Genomic DNA, 16,450 nt, shown 5'->3' with positions numbered 1-16,450 from the left:
CTTTGAAACATCTCCCCTGTACTCTCCATCCCCAAGGCCCACGGGAGTGCTGGCTTCCATACACAGCTTCTGGAGTCTGTGCACTGCGATCCCAAACCCATTACTAGCTGCGTAGCTTTGGGCGAGTTACAGAGCTCCGCCATGCCTCAGCTTCCTCAGCTGCAAAATGGGATTAATGATTCCTATTTTACAAGCTGGCTGTGAGGATGCATTGAGATGGCGGGACACACTGAGTGTGGTGCCTGTCTTATAAGCCACACGGTGAAGGGTCTTTATCGGCACTACGCTTCCTATTACTGACGTTCGCCTTCTCATCATGGTTGGTTTGCATCTGTGTTTCTATCCCAAGAGAAGGTCATTCGCTTGAAGTTTCATTTCTATTTTTTCCTGGTGGCTGGAGACGGGGGAGCCTGGGTCTTGAGATGGCCTAAGGTTGGGTTTGTGTGGAGGCTGACCTGGGGCATCTCCTTTGAGCCTCAAGCCCCACCCACCTTGGTGAGCTAAGGCAGCTCAGGAGTCCTGCTGCCCAGAGGGCTCCCTGCAGCCCCCCAGCCAGGGCCCAATAGCCCCATCCTGTTCTTTTCAGTATGAATCCAAGAGTCGCATGTCAGCAGAGGCTGCCCTGAGTCACCCCTACTTCCGGTCTCTGGGAGAGCGCGTGCACCAGCTTGAAGACAGTGAGTACTAGGGGGCAGGGAGCAGGGCCACCCAGAACCAAGGAAAGGGGGTGGTGAGTGTGGGCAGAAGAACCGGAACAAAGAGGCCAGAGGCCCCACGCCCAGCCGAGCAGCCCTGGGCACCTGGCCTCCCCTGCCTGGGTCCTCATTCCGAACTGAGGGACGAACAGTGGAAATGACATGCTGCCTCAGTGGCTCAGGTGGTCTTTCTGGGCCAGTCCTCCCTGGAGGGTCTTCTGGGCTGGGCACTCGATGGGAGTGGGGGCAGCGGGCTCCCAGAGCAGGGCCGGCTCCACCCCGCCCTCTCTCCACCATGTCCTTCTCTCCCCCAGCTGCCTCCATCTTCTCCCTGAAGGAGATCCAGCTCCAGAAGGACCCAGGCTACCGCAACTTGGCCTTCCAGCAGCCAGGTAGGGGCTGGTGCCCTCCTGGCCCCCTCCTTTTGTTAGCAGAAGCCAGTGCAGGCTACTCTTCCCCAGTGGGGACTCCCATGGATCCCCCGCCACTGGCTTCCCTTTGAAGTCTTTGGGGAGCAGAGAAGGAGTTGGTTTCTCCTGCCTAGGCTTCCGCATCCAGTTCTTCCCTCCTCAACCCTCACCACAGACAGAGCATTGCATCTGACAGTAGCCCTGGCAAAGAGTCATGCTGTCTGTGGTGCATTCTCTCTGCAAACCCTGAGCTCTCTAATCAGATTCCACCCTGGGAGAACAGTACTTTGTTCCTAGAACCATTAATGGCCTTGGACATGACAAATGCTTTCCAAACATCCTCTCCTTTAATCCTTAAAACACTCCTTCAAGTTGGTACTATTAATATTCCCCATTTCATAGTCAATGAAACTGAGGCTCTGGGAGGTTAAGTCACAAGTTTGTGCAGCTAGTAAGTAGCAGAAATGGGATCTGACACCAGGTCGGACTGGCTCCTGCGTGCATGCCCTTGCTTGCTCCGTCAGAGCAGCTCTGGAGGACAGCGACTATCCCTGCTGACCTGGGGCACCCTCAGCCCAGCCTCCTCCCTGCAGTCCCACCTCTTCCCCATTCTCCAGGGCGAGGGAAGAACAGGCGACAGAGCATCTTCTGAGCCACATCTACCCTGCTGTGTCCCGAGGGGCAAGAGGTCACATGGAGCACAAACTCGGGTAGGACGGAGCCTGTGTGGCCCTTGGAGGACAGAAGAACGAGGGCTGACAGCCAGTCCGGAAGACCGCTTGGCAGCCCTGCCGGCCACGGCTGTTTCTTCTCTCTGCTTCCCACGTGCCTCCCCGGTGGCTCTTACCTGCATACCAACCCCTCCATCACTCACCTCGGGGCTGGCGTGAACTGCTTCCCTGAGAGGACATGAGAGAGTGGGGGAGGACCTCGTACCCTCTCCCACCCTGAAGTGTTTGGGCACCAGCGTGGGATGCACATGGATGGGAGAGCAAGGCGCCAGGATGGGCACTGTGCCCTGGGTACAGGCTCTACCTTCCTCCCCCAGGGGCCTGCCTAGTGCCAGTTTGGTGGTCCTCCTTTCTGGCCCCTTGAAGCCCACACACATTTCATCTTTTTCCCCTCTGACAGCAAGAAGAGACATGGCATGCTGTCTGGGACCCTGGAATCCTGGGTGCCTATGTGTGTGCCAGAGCCTGCCCCACCTGGCAGATGTCCCACAGCGACAGAAGGAACAGTAGTTCTCTCTCTTTCCATCAGCCCTACCCTACTCTCGTTCCCCTGACACTCTCTAGCTTGACCAAGGCTGAGCAGCGCCGGCATGCTTGGATGCCCAGCTGTGTCCAGAGGTGGCTTGGGACTGCCAGTTGCACGCCTGCCACCTCAGCCAGCCCCGCCCATCTCCCCAGTCTGAATGGAGTTGCCTTAAATTGGCAGGTGGTAGCACGCTCACTGCCCTTGGAGCTGTGACCCGGCTCCTGCCTGTCCACTGCTTCCCGAGGTGGCTCCTGCTTATCTTATCATCCTGGGGTGCTGATTAGCCAGGCCTGATCAGGATCCTGGGCACAGCACCCAGATATGCAGAGTCACCCTCACACTGGTGCCAGTCTGACCTCAGCTCCCGGAGGCTGGCACAGCCCCCCCCATCCCTCCTTCCTGGCCCTGTGGCTCTGTCCACCTGATCCCAATACCAGCCTCCGTGATCCCCTGCCACCCCAGATGGTGGCCACGACAGGGAGAGGTGTAGATGCCACCATCTAAGGTAGAGGAACAGGGACAGGAGCAGGCGCTGACGCTGAGAGGCTTGCCTCCGGGGGCTGGCAGCCTGCGTGGCATGGCTCCTGAAGAAGGCACCCCTCTGTGTCCCCCCAGGTCTCTTCAACACTGGGCTGGTCTTGAATGGCACAAGCCAAGGGGAGGGCAGCCTCACCTTTCTATCTAGGCCCCTACCCTGCCCACCTCAGGCCCCTACCCTCCACTCCTCCCCATGGTACTGTGAACTTCCTGTGACTCAGCGCAGAGACAGATAATATATTTAATTCATGTTGTACAGAAAGGAATGAGCAGTCTTGTACAGAAAAGCTGATTTTGATAGATTGATGCCAAAGATGGAGAAGCGAAGGCCCCTCTCCAGGCCTAATGAGTGTGGGTGGGGCGTGCTCGAGTGTATGTGTGTGTGTGTATGTATATATATACATATATCTATTTAGTGAGAAGAGAGTTCGGTTTGTGTGTATCTCTGACCTCCCTCACACCCCGGGCAGTATCCAGCGTTCATCCCGCTGTATCCTGGGCACTGCTGTTTGGACCCAGAAGTTGGCTCTTGCTGAGGAGCATCAGTGGTGTTTGTGGGTGGGCAGAGGAGCCCCAGGCCTGGGATTGGCCCAAGTTGGTGCCTGTGGGGTGGGGCTAGCCAGGAGAGCAAAGAGGGACTCCTGGGTGGGGGTCTGGGGTCTGGCCATGCAGCTGATGCCTGGGCACCAGATGGCCCCTTGGCTTCTGGGGAGGGAGGGAGGCAAGATCAAGGTGGGGTTGATATGGAGGTGGCCAAGGCGGGCACAGCAGGATGAGGGTGTGGGCCTTGCTGTAATTTAGGCCCCACGAGAATTGCTGCAGACCTCCAATCCACCTCCTGCTGCCCTGACCACGCCCCTGCCTTGGATCTAGACACAACCCCCATCACACACAGCTCCCAAAGTGCTCAGAATCATCACACACAGCTCCCAAAGTGCTCAGAATCCTGCTGTTGTCCAGTTCGGCATCCAAGTTTGTTTCTCCCGAGACCACTCGGAGAATGCCAGATCCCAAACCCTGCCCCTGACCTATTCTCATGCCTGGCCTTAAGCACTCTGCAGTTTGCTGGCATGGTTTGCAGTTACTGGAGAGGGTGGCTGCCTTCCAGAGGAGGAGGCTAATGCTGAGACTGATGCTGCCTCCCAAGGCTCTAGAAATAAGGGGTGGGCCAGGGCTCCATTCTCAGCCCATCACCAGTTCTACCGAACAAGACCTCCTCACTTTCGCTTGTAGGCAGTCAGACACCAAAGCAGGATCGTAACTCAGACAATTAGTGCTTGAAGGGAGGAGAGGGAAATGCATTGGCGGGAATTGGAAGCCAGACATTTATTAAGCTCCCTGCTGGATGCCAGGCAGCCCTGTGCCCAGACATTGTCTTACTGAATCACAGCAACCCCCTTTCTCCCCACTTTGCAGATGAGGACATGATCCTCCCAGGGGCTGCCTGGGATCACATACGAAATTAGAATCCCAGGTGTCTGCCCCCCAGTCCTGTGGTCTTCAGGGAGTGGGAGGCATGGGGAGGGCGAGGTGGAGAGAGTGCAGAGGTCCTAGAGGGAGGAAAACACAAGGAAGGGCATGTGCAGATGCTGCTTTGAGGAGCACCTTGCAAGGCCACCCTTATGGCAGGCAGAGGTGGCCCGGCCAGGCTGCTGCATCTTGAGGAGTCTCTGGGGGCAGCTGTCCTTGCTGCTGTAGCTTGGCCCTGCTGGGAGGCACACACCTAGGGCTTCTGACATCCGGCCCTCTGAGCCTCTGCCCTAGAAAACTATCAGGGCTGGAGGTGTGGGCCAGCCTGGGGGTGTGGGACTCAGCTGGACAGGCTCACACAAGGCCTTGAATATGGTTGGTACTCAAAAAGTAGTGGCTCTGGAGAAGGAACCTGGGTGTGAAGAGGGGCTGAGTGATTTTGATCATGAGCTGCCACTGGGCTCCCAAGGACAAGGCTGAGCTATAACGCAACCCAAAGACCTGGAGCCCTCGGTTTCCTGGGCACCCCGCAATCATTTCCTTATGCCGGTGACTAAAAAACAGGAGCCAGCCCCATTCTGCTGGAATCCCTGACCCAAAGCAGCCTTTTGCAAGTCATTTCCCCCTCTGGCCTCACTTTCGCCCTCTGCCTGCTTCTGGGACAGGTCAGGAGCATCCAGGGTGCAGACGCCTTCCCATCCGCTATGGCCACAGGGCAGGGGCGTTTGGAATTTGCAGCAGCCCTGCAGCTTCAGACAAAAGGTCCTATTTGATGACTTCTGCAGGGTGGGGGTGATATCAGCTCCCATGCTTGGCACTGCGGACATCATCTTGAACCCCGGTGGGACCTGGAGTTGGCTGTCCTCTGCCCGCCCTCCTGTGGTTTCCCACTCACCCTGCCCTACTGTCTGGGTCCGGTGGTCAGGGCTGATATATAATAGGCCACCACTCCTCTACCCTGCTAGGCCCCCTGAACCAGCCAAGTGTCAGGCGCTGTTGCATGCCTGCCCCTTCCCTCCCTCCTTGAAACATCCCAGCCTCCTTTGGGCCATCTCTCCACCTCTGTCTCTGCTTGGACCCTTGCTTCTGGCTGTGACACTTTACAGAACCCCCATGATATGGGGAGCCCCCGTATCTCTAGAGCAAATCATCAGCCCCATGAATTGGCCACAGCCTCCTCCAAATCTGGCCCTGTGTTGGACACCAGGACACCAAGATGCATGACATTCCACCCCTGTCTTCCAGAAGCTCAGACCTGCTGGCAGAGATGGCCTTGATTTCAACAGGTTTTATCAAGAACCCACTGTCCACCTGGCGCTGTGCTAGGCACTGAGGATATACCCATGAACAAGACGGCCAACCCCTATTCTCATAGAGCTTATGTTCCAGTGGAAGGTATAAGACGTTATCCAAATAAACAGGCATGTCAGGGGGTCATAACTGTGATGAGACAAAATAAGGCAGGGGCAGGGTGGTGGCAGGGGAGAGGAATGTGATGGTATAGGGTAGGGGACTGCCTGGTCAGGGATGGACCTCTCCATCAGAAGTAAGCTGTGGGCTGGGGGTGGCGGCTCTGGCACTTTGGGATGCCAAGGCAGGCAGACTGCTTGAGCCCAGGAGTTTGAGATCAGCCTGGGCAACATAGTGAGACCCCGTCTCTATAATAAATAAATATAAAAAATGACCTGGGTGTGGTGGCTGATGCCTGTAGTCTCAGCTACTCAGGAGGCTGAGGTAGGAGGATCACCTAAGCCCAGATCGAGGCCACAGTGAACAGTGATCATGCCACTACCATCCAGCCCGGGCAATGGAGTGAGACCCTGTATCAAAAAAAAAAAAAAAAAAAAAAGTGAGCTATGTTGTGTAAGGGGGCCAGGTGGACAGCCAGGGACAGAGTGTTTCAACAAAAGCCCTGAGGGGACCAAGCTTGAGAATGAGCCCGGCAGCATGGCGGGAGGGCTGGATCATGGGGGACGGTGGCTCTGCCCCTTAGATCCACTGGGGAAGTGTTTAAGATATACCACCATCCGGCCCCAGCTCAGATTGATTCAGGTGCCCCTAACATGTAGCCAGGGTTGAGAACTGCTCACTCCTGTGGGCTGTGGTAGGGGTTCTGGATTTTATTCTGAGATGGGAAGCCACTGGCCTCTGTTTTTAAAGGCTCAGAGAGTCAAATAGGAGGTGTCAGCCCCTATGAGGAGGGTGCTGGGGCGGGGGGAGGGAGGATCCCCCAGGCAGTGGTAGAGCAGCAGCACGTGCCGTGGGAAGGGAGAAGGGAAGTACCTGCTCTCCTGTGTTGCTGTGAGAGGGACTGTCATCCTAATCCCAGTAACCTGCGTGGCCACACAGGGGGTAAGGTAGGCTGTTAGAATTCCAACCCCGGTCTGCCTACCTGAGCAGCTGCCTCCCGGCAGGTGTAGTCTCTGACATGGATGCTCCACCTCACTCTTTTGAATGGAGGATGGGTGTCTGGTTTCCAGGGACTAGGAAATCCTTGCCTTCTGGTCACCTAAAAGCACTGTCTGACAGGCAGCCAGTAGGCACCTGGCGGTTAGGCAAAAGTCACTATCCCCCACCCTACCAGGTACCCCCTGCCATCACTCAGTCCCTCTTCTGGACCCTCAAAACTTCCCACCATTTGCCAACTAAAGGCATCATTGGGCACCAGGACTCTGGGACTCTGCTCCCACCCCAGCTGTGGCGGCCGGGTGGCTGGCATCATTGCTGATGGTCAGCGCCCAGACTCTAGGCGAGTGTGTGCCAATTCTACACAGGATGGCGGGGCCAAGGGCAGCTCTGATGAGATGGCAGATGCCACTTGGCCACTCCCACTTCCTCCCTTGTTTTCTCCTCTCCCTTTCTCCTGCTTCTTTTTCCTTCTCTCAGTGCCCCTTGGGGCACTAGGTATTACTCAGTGGGTGCCCAGTAACAATAATCTGACCCAGCCTCTTTTCTAAGGAAGAAGATGTTGCAGCCTCTCCCTTCAATCAACGCAAGCCTCCAGTCCCTGAGACATGATCTCGAAGCCAAGCATCAACCCTTGCTCCTGCACCCCCAGGTCCTTCCCATTGATGTAACGCAAACATGGAGAACTGTAGCATGGACAGGGCGTGGCAGGGAGGATCACCGCTGCCCTCCTGCATGAGGTCAGCATTCCAGCTTGCCCCTTTCTGGGCTAGAAGCTTCTAGCCAGTTCCTCATCTTCCTGTCTCCGCCAGAGCTCCTCCCTCCTTAATTTACTCATTATCCATCAGATGGTTTCAGACTCTGTGCCAGGCTCTGTTTTCAATAGCCAGGATACAAACTTGACCCTGACTTAGACTCTACTCCGAGGAGCTCAGCGTCTCAGAGGCGGCTAGGATGTAATCTTTTCTTCCTCTCGGCTTCTTAAGATCTCAGCTACTTGGAGGAAGGACAGTTGTCCACTAGTCATTCTATTAAAATTTGCCGAGAGTTTTTTTTTTTTTTTTAATTTCAAGAACAATAAAAATGTTTAATGCCCTCATGTTTTCCCTGGAGGAGGGATTGACTGAGTCCTGGGTTCCTGGGGAGAAGGAATCTTGCACAACCAGGGAAATAACACAGAGGCTCCAAAATCATACACACTTGGATTCAAATCCCAGCTCTATGGCTTGCAAGCTGTAGAGAATGCTTGGGAATGCTCCTTAACTGTTCTATGCCTCCGTCTTCCTCTCTGTAAAATGGAGATAGTGATAACACCTATTTCACAAGGTTGTGAGGATTTAAGAATGAATATTTAGGCCAGGCCTCTTGGTTCACACCTGTAATCCCAGCACTTTGGAAGGCCGAGGCGGCTGGATCACTTGAGGCCAGGAGTTAGAGACTAGCCTGGCCAACATGGTGAAGTCCCGTCTTTACTAAAAATACAAAAATTATCCAGGCGTGGTGGTGCATGCCTATAATCCCAGCTACTTGGGAGGCTGAGACAAGAGAATCGTTTGAATCCAGGAGGCGGAGGTTGCAGTGAGCCAAGATCACGCCACTACACTCCAGCCTAGGCGACAGAGTGAGACCTTATCTAAAAAATAAATAAATAAATAAATAAATACATAAATAAAAATAAATTTTAAAAAGACCCAGAGTGCTTCACATCCTCACTCTGCACACCCCCACCCGCTTCTCCATCAGCAGGAATTCCAGCTCCCTCCCTCCCCAGGGATCACAGTCCTGGAAGTAAAATGGAAGATCATATGCTCTTTATTTATTTATATATTTTTTTGCATTCTTCACTCTTGATAAGATCTCAATCAGCAAGAATGTATAAAGAACATCCTGGCCGGGCGCGGTGGCTCAAGCCTGTAATCCTAGCACTTTGGGAGGCCAAGGCTGGTGGATCATGATGTCAAGAGATCGAGACCACCCTGGTCAACATGGTAAAACCCCGACTCTACTAAAAATACAAAAAATTATCTGGGCATGGTGGCGCATGCCTGTAATCCCAGCTACTCAGGAGGCTGAGGCAGGAGAATTGCCTGAACCCAGGAGGCGGAGGTTGCGGTGAGCCGAGATCACGCCATTGCACTCCAGCCTGGGTAACAAGAGCGAAACTCCGTCTCAAAAAAAAAAAAAAAAATTACAAAAAATTAGCCAGGCATGGTGGTTGGTGCCTGTAATCCCAGCTACTTGGGAGGCTGAGGCAGAAGAATCACTTGAACTCAGGAAGTGGAGGTTGCAGTAAACTGAGATTATGCCATTGCACTCCAGCCTGGGCAACAAGAGTGAAACTCTGTCTTAAAAAAAAAAAAAAAAAAAGCCGGGCACGGTGGCTCAAGCCTGTAATCCCAGCACTTTGGGAGGCCGAGGCGGGTGGATCATGAGGTCGAGAGATCGAGACCATCCTGGTCAACATGGTGAAACCCCGTCTCTACTAAAAAATATAAAAAATTAGCTGGGCATGGTGGCGCGTGCCTGTAATCCCAGCTACTCAGGAGGCTGAGGCAGGAGAATTGCCTGAACCCAGGAGGCGGAGGTTGCGGTGAGCCGAGATCGCGCCATTGCACTCCAGCCTGTGTAACAAGAGCGAAACTCTGCCTCAAAAAAAAAAAAAAAAAAAAAAAAAAAAAAAAAAAAAAGAACATCCTACTTAAAAGATTTTGCGAGACTTTTAAAAAGATGACCTCAGCCCAGAGTTTTGTTTCCATGGCAGCTTTAAATGTAGCTGGGGAAGTAAACATGGAAAGAGAATTTATGAACAAAGGCATCGCTGGGTCAGGTGTCACTCACAGTGGATCCGCTGCCTTTTGAGGTAGTAAGCACTTTGTCCTCCAGACTGGGAAACCACTTGGGAATTCCAGGGGCACCACTGCCTGTGGTACGTCTTGCGGGTTCCTGCGGAGGCCACAGCAGATCTGCACGTGGCCCGACCCTATTGCTTGCATCTCTTCTTTGCCGTGCAGAGTAGCAAGGTATAACTGGCAGAGGAGACACAGTCCTCAGAGAAGCCAGAGGAATGTTGCAAAGCATGATTCTGGGCTTGCAAACACCCTTCTCCTTGGATTCCAGAATGCCAGGGGCACCTTCTCAGTCCTGCCACTGGCTTTGAGGCCACACTTGGCCTTTCAGGACCTAAGACTGATTCTAGGGTATGGGAATGAACTTATCTAGGACCTTTTTTTTTTTTTTTGAGACAGAGTCTCACTCTGTTGCCTAGCCTGGAGTGCAGTGGCACGAGCTTGGCTCACTACAACCTCCATCTTCTGGGTTCAAGCAATTCTCATACCTCATCCTCCCAAGAAACTGGGATTACAGGCATGTGCCACCATGCCCAGTTAATTTTTGTATTTTTATTAGAGATGGGGTTTCACCATGTTGGCCAGGTTGGTCTTGAACTCCTGGCCTCAAGTGATCCGCCTGCCTTGGCCTCCCAAAGTGCTGGGATCACAGGCATAAGCCACCGTGCCCAGCCCTTAATCTGGGATTCTTAAAGCTGGAGTTGATGAGGGTAGGAGGGCCACCTCTAGGAGGGCCACCTCGGGGACGAGGGGATGGGGCCAGGGGTTAAGGCTCATTACTATATCCTGCCTCGGGCAGGTGCCTCGAGTGGCTGCCTTCAGCCTCCTGTGAGTCCACACCTCCCGCCAAGTGTTCCACTTGGTAATGGAATTTACTGCCCAGCTTCTCTTTAGAAGAGGAGGAGTGGGGGTGGGGTGAGGTTGAGATTTACAAGCAATAGAGGCTGTGCTGTGCCTGGCTGTCTCAACCTGAGTCCTGACACCACCACATCCTAGTTGTATGACCTTAGCCACATAGCATGGCTTCTCTCTGCCTCAGTTTCCCCATCTGCAAAATGGGGTGATCATAGAATGCGTGAGGATTAAATGAATTAGTACATGAAAAGCCTGCAGAATTTACTGGTCATATAGAAAGCACTACACAGTGTAAGCTGTTGTTATGTCATCTTTCTCCTGAGGGTAGAAACGGGCACCACCTGCCTCCTCTGTTTCACTGCGAGGGCTGTGACCAGGAGCCAAAGGTTTCTGTTTTTATTTGTTTGTTTTTGGAAAGGAGTCTCACTCTGTTGTCCAGGCTGGAGTGCGGTGGCACAATCTTGACTCACTGCAACCTCCGCCTCGTGGGTTCAAGCGATTCTTCTGCCTCAGCCTCCCGAGTAGCTGGGACTACAGGCATGCACCACCACGCCAAGCTAATTTTTGTATTTTTTAGTAGAGACGGGGTTTCACCATATTGGACAGGCTGGTCTCAAATTCCTGACCTCGTGATCCGCCTGCCTCAGGCTCCCAAAGTGCTGAGATTATAGGCGTGAGCCACTGAGCCTGGCCCAAAGGTTTCTTACTAAAAGGGGGAAGGGTTCCGTGGGGCACACAACTGCATAAAACCCTTTCTATCTGTGGAGAACTACCTGTCCTCCTAAAATGGCATTAGAGTTTGGGAATTCTGGTGTCACTTATTCTAACAGACATAGAGGTTAGGCAAAGGGCTATGAACTTAACAAACATTACCTAAATTTTAAAGCTTTTTAAAATTTAACAGACACTTATTTAAAAATTCTGGGGCCAGGCACAGTGGCTCACGCCTATAATTCCAGCACTTTGAGAGGCTGAGGCAGGTGGATCACCTGAGGTCAGGAGTTCAAGACCAACCTGTCCAACATGGTAAAACCCCGTCTCTACTAAAATTACAATTAGCCAGGCATGGTGGTGGGCACCTGCAATCCCAGCTACTCAGGGGGCTGAAGCATGAGAATCACTTGAACCTGGGAGGCGGAGGGTGCAGTGAGCTGAAATAGTGCCACTGCCCTCCAGCCTGGGCAACAGAATGAGACTGTCTCACAGAAAAAAAAAAAAAAAAAGAAAAATATCTCCTTGGGTCAGGTCCCGTGACTAACCCCTGTAATCCCAGTGCTTCGAGAGGCTAAAGCAGGAGGACTGCTTGAGGCAAGGCGTTTGAGACCAGGCTGGGCAATATAGCAAGACCTCGTTTCTGCAGAATATTTAGAAAGTAGCCAGGCATGGTGGTGCATGCCTGTAGTCCTTGCTACTCTGGAAGCTGAGGCAGGAGAAGAGCTTGAGCCCAGGAGTTTGGGCTGCAGTTAGCTCTGATCGCACATCCGCACTCTAGCCTGGGCGACAGAGCAAGACTTTGTCTCAAAAAAAAAAAAAAAAAAAAAAAAAAGTCTTCTTGGCCTAGACCCCTCTGTGAAACACTAGAGATTCAGAAATAAATAAACAGTGTTATAGCCTCAAGGAATTCACAGCCTGGTAAAGGAGAGAGGTCAGTTGCAGAAATAACAATGGCTTTGAAGCAGGCTCTGGTATCAGCATTTCGTAGATGCGGTAGGAATTATCCCAGAGATTGTAAACAGCTGCCCAGATGACTTGCTCCTTCCACCTCCCTGCCCTGCCTTCCTCAGCCCCTGCAGTACCTACCTGGCTTGCAAGTCTTGTAAACTGAGTTGGGCCTCCTTGCTAGGCTCATAGTTGTGAATGAAAATATGAATGAATTAATGTAAACAGGAAGTGTCTGCTGCCTTAGGAACCTGCTGGAACCCACTCTTGCCTGGCCAGCTCTCTCCCTTCCCTTCCATGCAGCAGCGGGCACCTCGGGCCTACCCTCCTGCCTTGAGCTCAGCCTTCAGACTTGAGTGCCGTTTGCAGTCACGGCTGCAGCCAATTGTTTCCAAGGGGTTTCCAAACTCTACTCCCCAACCTCCACTCCAAGGTGTTCCTGGGCTGCAGAGGGGCTCCAGAGAGGCTTCAGGACATGCCATTGACTGTCCCACTGTCACCGTTAAGGGTTGTGCTTCCTCCCCAGCAAGGTGCCTAAGCCCCTTGTATCCTGGCCCTGGCTTCTCTGCAGACTCTTCAATCTTGCTACTAGACCAAGGACCCACTTTCCCCGTGGGCACCTCCTCCCTGAAGCCCTTGTGCCTGCGTCTGTCCATGTCCCTCTGTTTGGACTCCCTTCCTTCCAGCTCCCTGCAGCGCCAGTTCCAGTTCAGTCACTGGGCCTTTGGCAAAATCCCTTACCTGGCTGAGACCTTAGTTCTCTGTCCCTACAATGAAGGTGTGCCCTGGATGCCCTCAGAGTCTCATTCTTGCTCCTGGATTTTACATAAACCTGTCTGCTGTCACTTTTGTGTTTTGTATTCCCCACTCTTCTTCTTTCAGTCATGCTTCAAACTCCCCTCCTCCAGGAAGCCTTCCTTGATCAGCCCCGTGAATACTCCTGTGTGTGCCCAGTTCTGTTGGTAGCCAGGGGGCCTATGCCAATGCTGGTGCCAAGGGACCTTAGCTCCTTCATAACCTCCACTGTCCAAAAGGCCACCCGAATACTCACAACCAAAGTAAAAGCAGAGCTTAGTATAGAAACAGTGACCACTTCTCAGTCAGTCCCCCAAGCATTCTCCCAACCCCCAACCAGACCTACCCCAAGCCAGACAGTCTAGAAATTCTAGCCATCTACAGTCTACACTATTTTGTTTTGTTTTGGAGATGGAGTCTTGCTCTGTCACCCAGGCTGGAGTGCAGTGGTGCTATCTCTGCTGACTGCAACCTTCAACTCTCAGATTGAAGCAATTCTTCTGCTTCAGCCTCCCGAGTAGCTGGGACTACAGGAACATGCCACCAGTCCTGGCCAACTTTTTGTGTTTTAGTAGAGACCGGGTTTCACCATGTTGCCCAGGCTGGTTTTGAATTCCTGATCTCAAGCAATCTGCCCACCTCGATTTCCCAAAGTGCTAGGATTACAGGCGTGAGCCACCACGCCCGGCCTAGTCCATACTCTTGCATCTAGGCTTTCAGTGTCTAAGTCTCTTTCTTGTGTTTATGTTGTAAGCTGCCTGGGTTGAAAAGGACCATGCCTTCTAATTCCTGGCTATGACCTCCCCCAGGGGCTTAGTCAGGGTAATGACACCACTTGGTGGCCAAGTAATTTTTAAAATAATAATTATTATTTTATTTTTGTTTCTTATTTATTTTTTGAGACAGAGTTTCACTCTTGTTGCCTAGGCTGGAGTGCAATGGCATGATCTCACCTCACTGTAACCTCCGCCTTCCAGGTTCAAGCGATTATCCTGCCTCAACCTCCCAGGTAGGCAGCTGGGATTACAGGCGCATGTCACTATACCTGGCTAATTCTGCACTTTTAGTAGAAACGGGATTTCACCATGTTGGTCAGCCTGGTCTCAAACTCCCGACCCCGTGATCCACTCGCCTTGGCCTCCCAACGTGCTGGGATTACAGGCGTGAACCACTGCACCTTGCCAATTTATTCGGCCAGCAGCCCATGTTGCCTCACCTTCTGTGAGGGAGACAGAGCATGCACGATTTCCCTACTTCAGTGGATGAGGAAACTGAGGCTCTGGGAGGTTGAACTCCTTGCATATATATGGTTGATTAAGTGGCAATGGTTGGCCTTCCACCAGGCACACCCCTGCCCAAACGCTGTGCACCATAGGTCAGTGACTTTGAACTGCTTTGTTTCCCAGCTCAGGTTTTAATCCGTTCCCGTGTCAGACCATGAGCAGTAGCCCCGGGGCTGGCAGGAGAGCCAGAATAAGCAGATTTGGCTTCTCATCGGACTCACCCAACTGGTTCAGAATGCCACCAGACGGGGAAAATTTGGGTGATTTCCCTCCCCCACTTGCTCTCACAGCTGTCCTCTAGCCCCTCTCTGCAGTCCTTCCCCCACCCCTACCAAAGCTCTGGGAATGTATGGGGAGGGTGGGGGGTCGGAGAGGCGGGTTCCTAGGAGGATGTGAGCCCATGGATGGGTGGGGGGGGGATGTTTTTCTCCTCGGCATTGTTCTCCCATGCCTATTGTCTGTGCTGTGAGCAGGACGTCACCAAGTCGCCTGGCAGGCTCTCAGCAGAGCTGGGGAATGTTTCCGGAGCGGACTCACCCATTATGAATGGCTGAAACTTTTTAAAAGCTCTGACATTTCTTTGGATGGCCAGACTGGGAGAGCCAAAGAGAAGGAAGGTTTTGGAGACTCCTGGCTTTGACGCTAAAGGTCCCAGGGACCTTGGCAGACCCATGATTTGCCAAGAGGGCCTTTCAGACTGGGCCTGCTTCCCAGTGAGGGATTTGGGAATGTCACATGGAGGGGAAATGGTGGGGGGTGCAGGGGGGTGGATGGAGGGCTCAGCTGGAAATGTGGAGAGAGTCAAAATTGTATTATGTTTTGTTTACAACACATGACCCCAACATGGGACTTGGGATGGCTCACACTTGAGTATGGGAAAGGAGCTAGTCACCTTTGAAAGCTTCACTGAGCTCCCCCCAGAGGAAATGGAAAGTCGGAATTGTTTTGAAGCAGGTCAGTGTTTGCCAGTGGGTGAGTAATGCTCAGTGCTCCCAGAGAAAGTATTCCTCTATGCATCCCTCTCTTTACCACTAGGCTGGGAGTGCCGCCTCTCTGGGGTGTCCCGTGCTTTGCACACATTTCCTCATGGTTTCATTGGTCTTGTGAGGATCAGCTCATAGCAAGACCAATAAGCACGTGTAGTAACCCATTTCTGATAGATGAGGAAGCTGAGTTTCACAGAGGCTGAGATTGCACACAGCTACTTTGCGGCAGAGCTGGGACCGGAACCCATGTCTGTGACACTCCAAAGTCCATGTTTTACGACAGAATTTCTCAAGCATTCATGTGCATAAGCAATGACTGGGGTGCCAGCTGAGAGTGCAGATTTCTGGGCCCTGTCCACTCCTCCTCCTAATTCAACAAATCAGAGTTAGGGGCAGGAATCTGTATTTTTGACAAATAACAGGTGATTCGGAACGGTTGAGGCACAGGTTGAGAAACACTGCCTTGGGGCTCTTTTTTATGATTTCAGCCAAGAGAGCAACAACCTGGTCTGAAAACACAGGCACAGCCCAGGGCCCTCTCCCCTCACTCCACCTTCACCTCCAGAGTGAAACACAGGAGAAGCAGCCCAGTCTCTCAGAAGGCAAAAGGACCCATCTTCAGCCTAGAAAATCTCCCATTGCACTTTATAACATTTTCAGCCCCCAAAAGAGAAACCTGAACCACACGATCAGAAACATTTACCCGTCCCTCAGATGTTTCTGGGCCTCCTGCCACGAGTGAAGGGCTGGGACAGATAACTCCTCATGAGGGTGTAAAGCAAGTTTCTCAGAGATGGGTGCATCAGGATCCTACTGCTTCAGAATTATCTGAGGGTTTGCTAAGAATTCAGAGTCTTACCCCAGACCTCTAAAGTCCGAATCCCTGGGGGGATGAACTCTGTGAATCTGCATTTTAAATTCTCTCCTCAAGCAATTCTATAGGAAGAAGTTTGGCAGGTGGTTTCCTGAGAGTCTGGGAGGGAAAGGAACTGAGAACACCATAGCTTAGGGTCTTATGGGTTAAAGACCATGGTAAGACACCCAAACTACAACGTTTGTCAGCCAGGAATGCCTGGGGTGTAGCTGTGGATTTGTGGAAGGAGAGCCGCATGTGGCATGTGAAGTTCTGAGTTAGAATCCCGGCTGGGCTACTCTGGGATTCTGGGCCAGTGACTTAACCTCACAGAACTCAATTCCTCACATGCCATATAGGATACTCTAGTCCACCCCCCAGCGTTGCCATGAAGACCC

The 16,450-nt window shown here is 52.6% G+C and overlaps 1 protein-coding gene across 4 annotated transcripts in view; it reads left to right on the top strand.

Annotated features, from left to right (window-relative positions):
* CDK18 (cyclin dependent kinase 18) overlaps positions 1-3,325 on the top strand; it is a 29,892-nt gene extending 26,567 nt beyond the window's left edge. For all 4 annotated transcript variants that reach the window (XM_003938332.4, XM_039466352.2, XM_039466351.2 and 1 more), the window contains 3 exons: positions 587-677; positions 1,010-1,087; positions 1,723-3,325. In XM_003938332.4, coding sequence (XP_003938381.1) covers positions 587-677; positions 1,010-1,087; positions 1,723-1,757 — 204 coding nt within the window. In that variant the 3' untranslated portion in view covers positions 1,758-3,325. The remainder of the gene's footprint in view (positions 1-586; positions 678-1,009; positions 1,088-1,722) is intronic.
* The last annotated feature ends 13,125 nt before the right edge of the window (positions 3,326-16,450 follow it).

Source organism: Saimiri boliviensis, chromosome 14 (genome assembly GCF_048565385.1).
Source record: "Saimiri boliviensis isolate mSaiBol1 chromosome 14, mSaiBol1.pri, whole genome shotgun sequence".
Classification (NCBI taxonomy): Eukaryota; Metazoa; Chordata; class Mammalia; order Primates; family Cebidae; genus Saimiri; species Saimiri boliviensis.
Note: the sequence above shows the minus strand (reverse complement) of the source record. Positions and strands in the feature narration are given on the sequence as shown.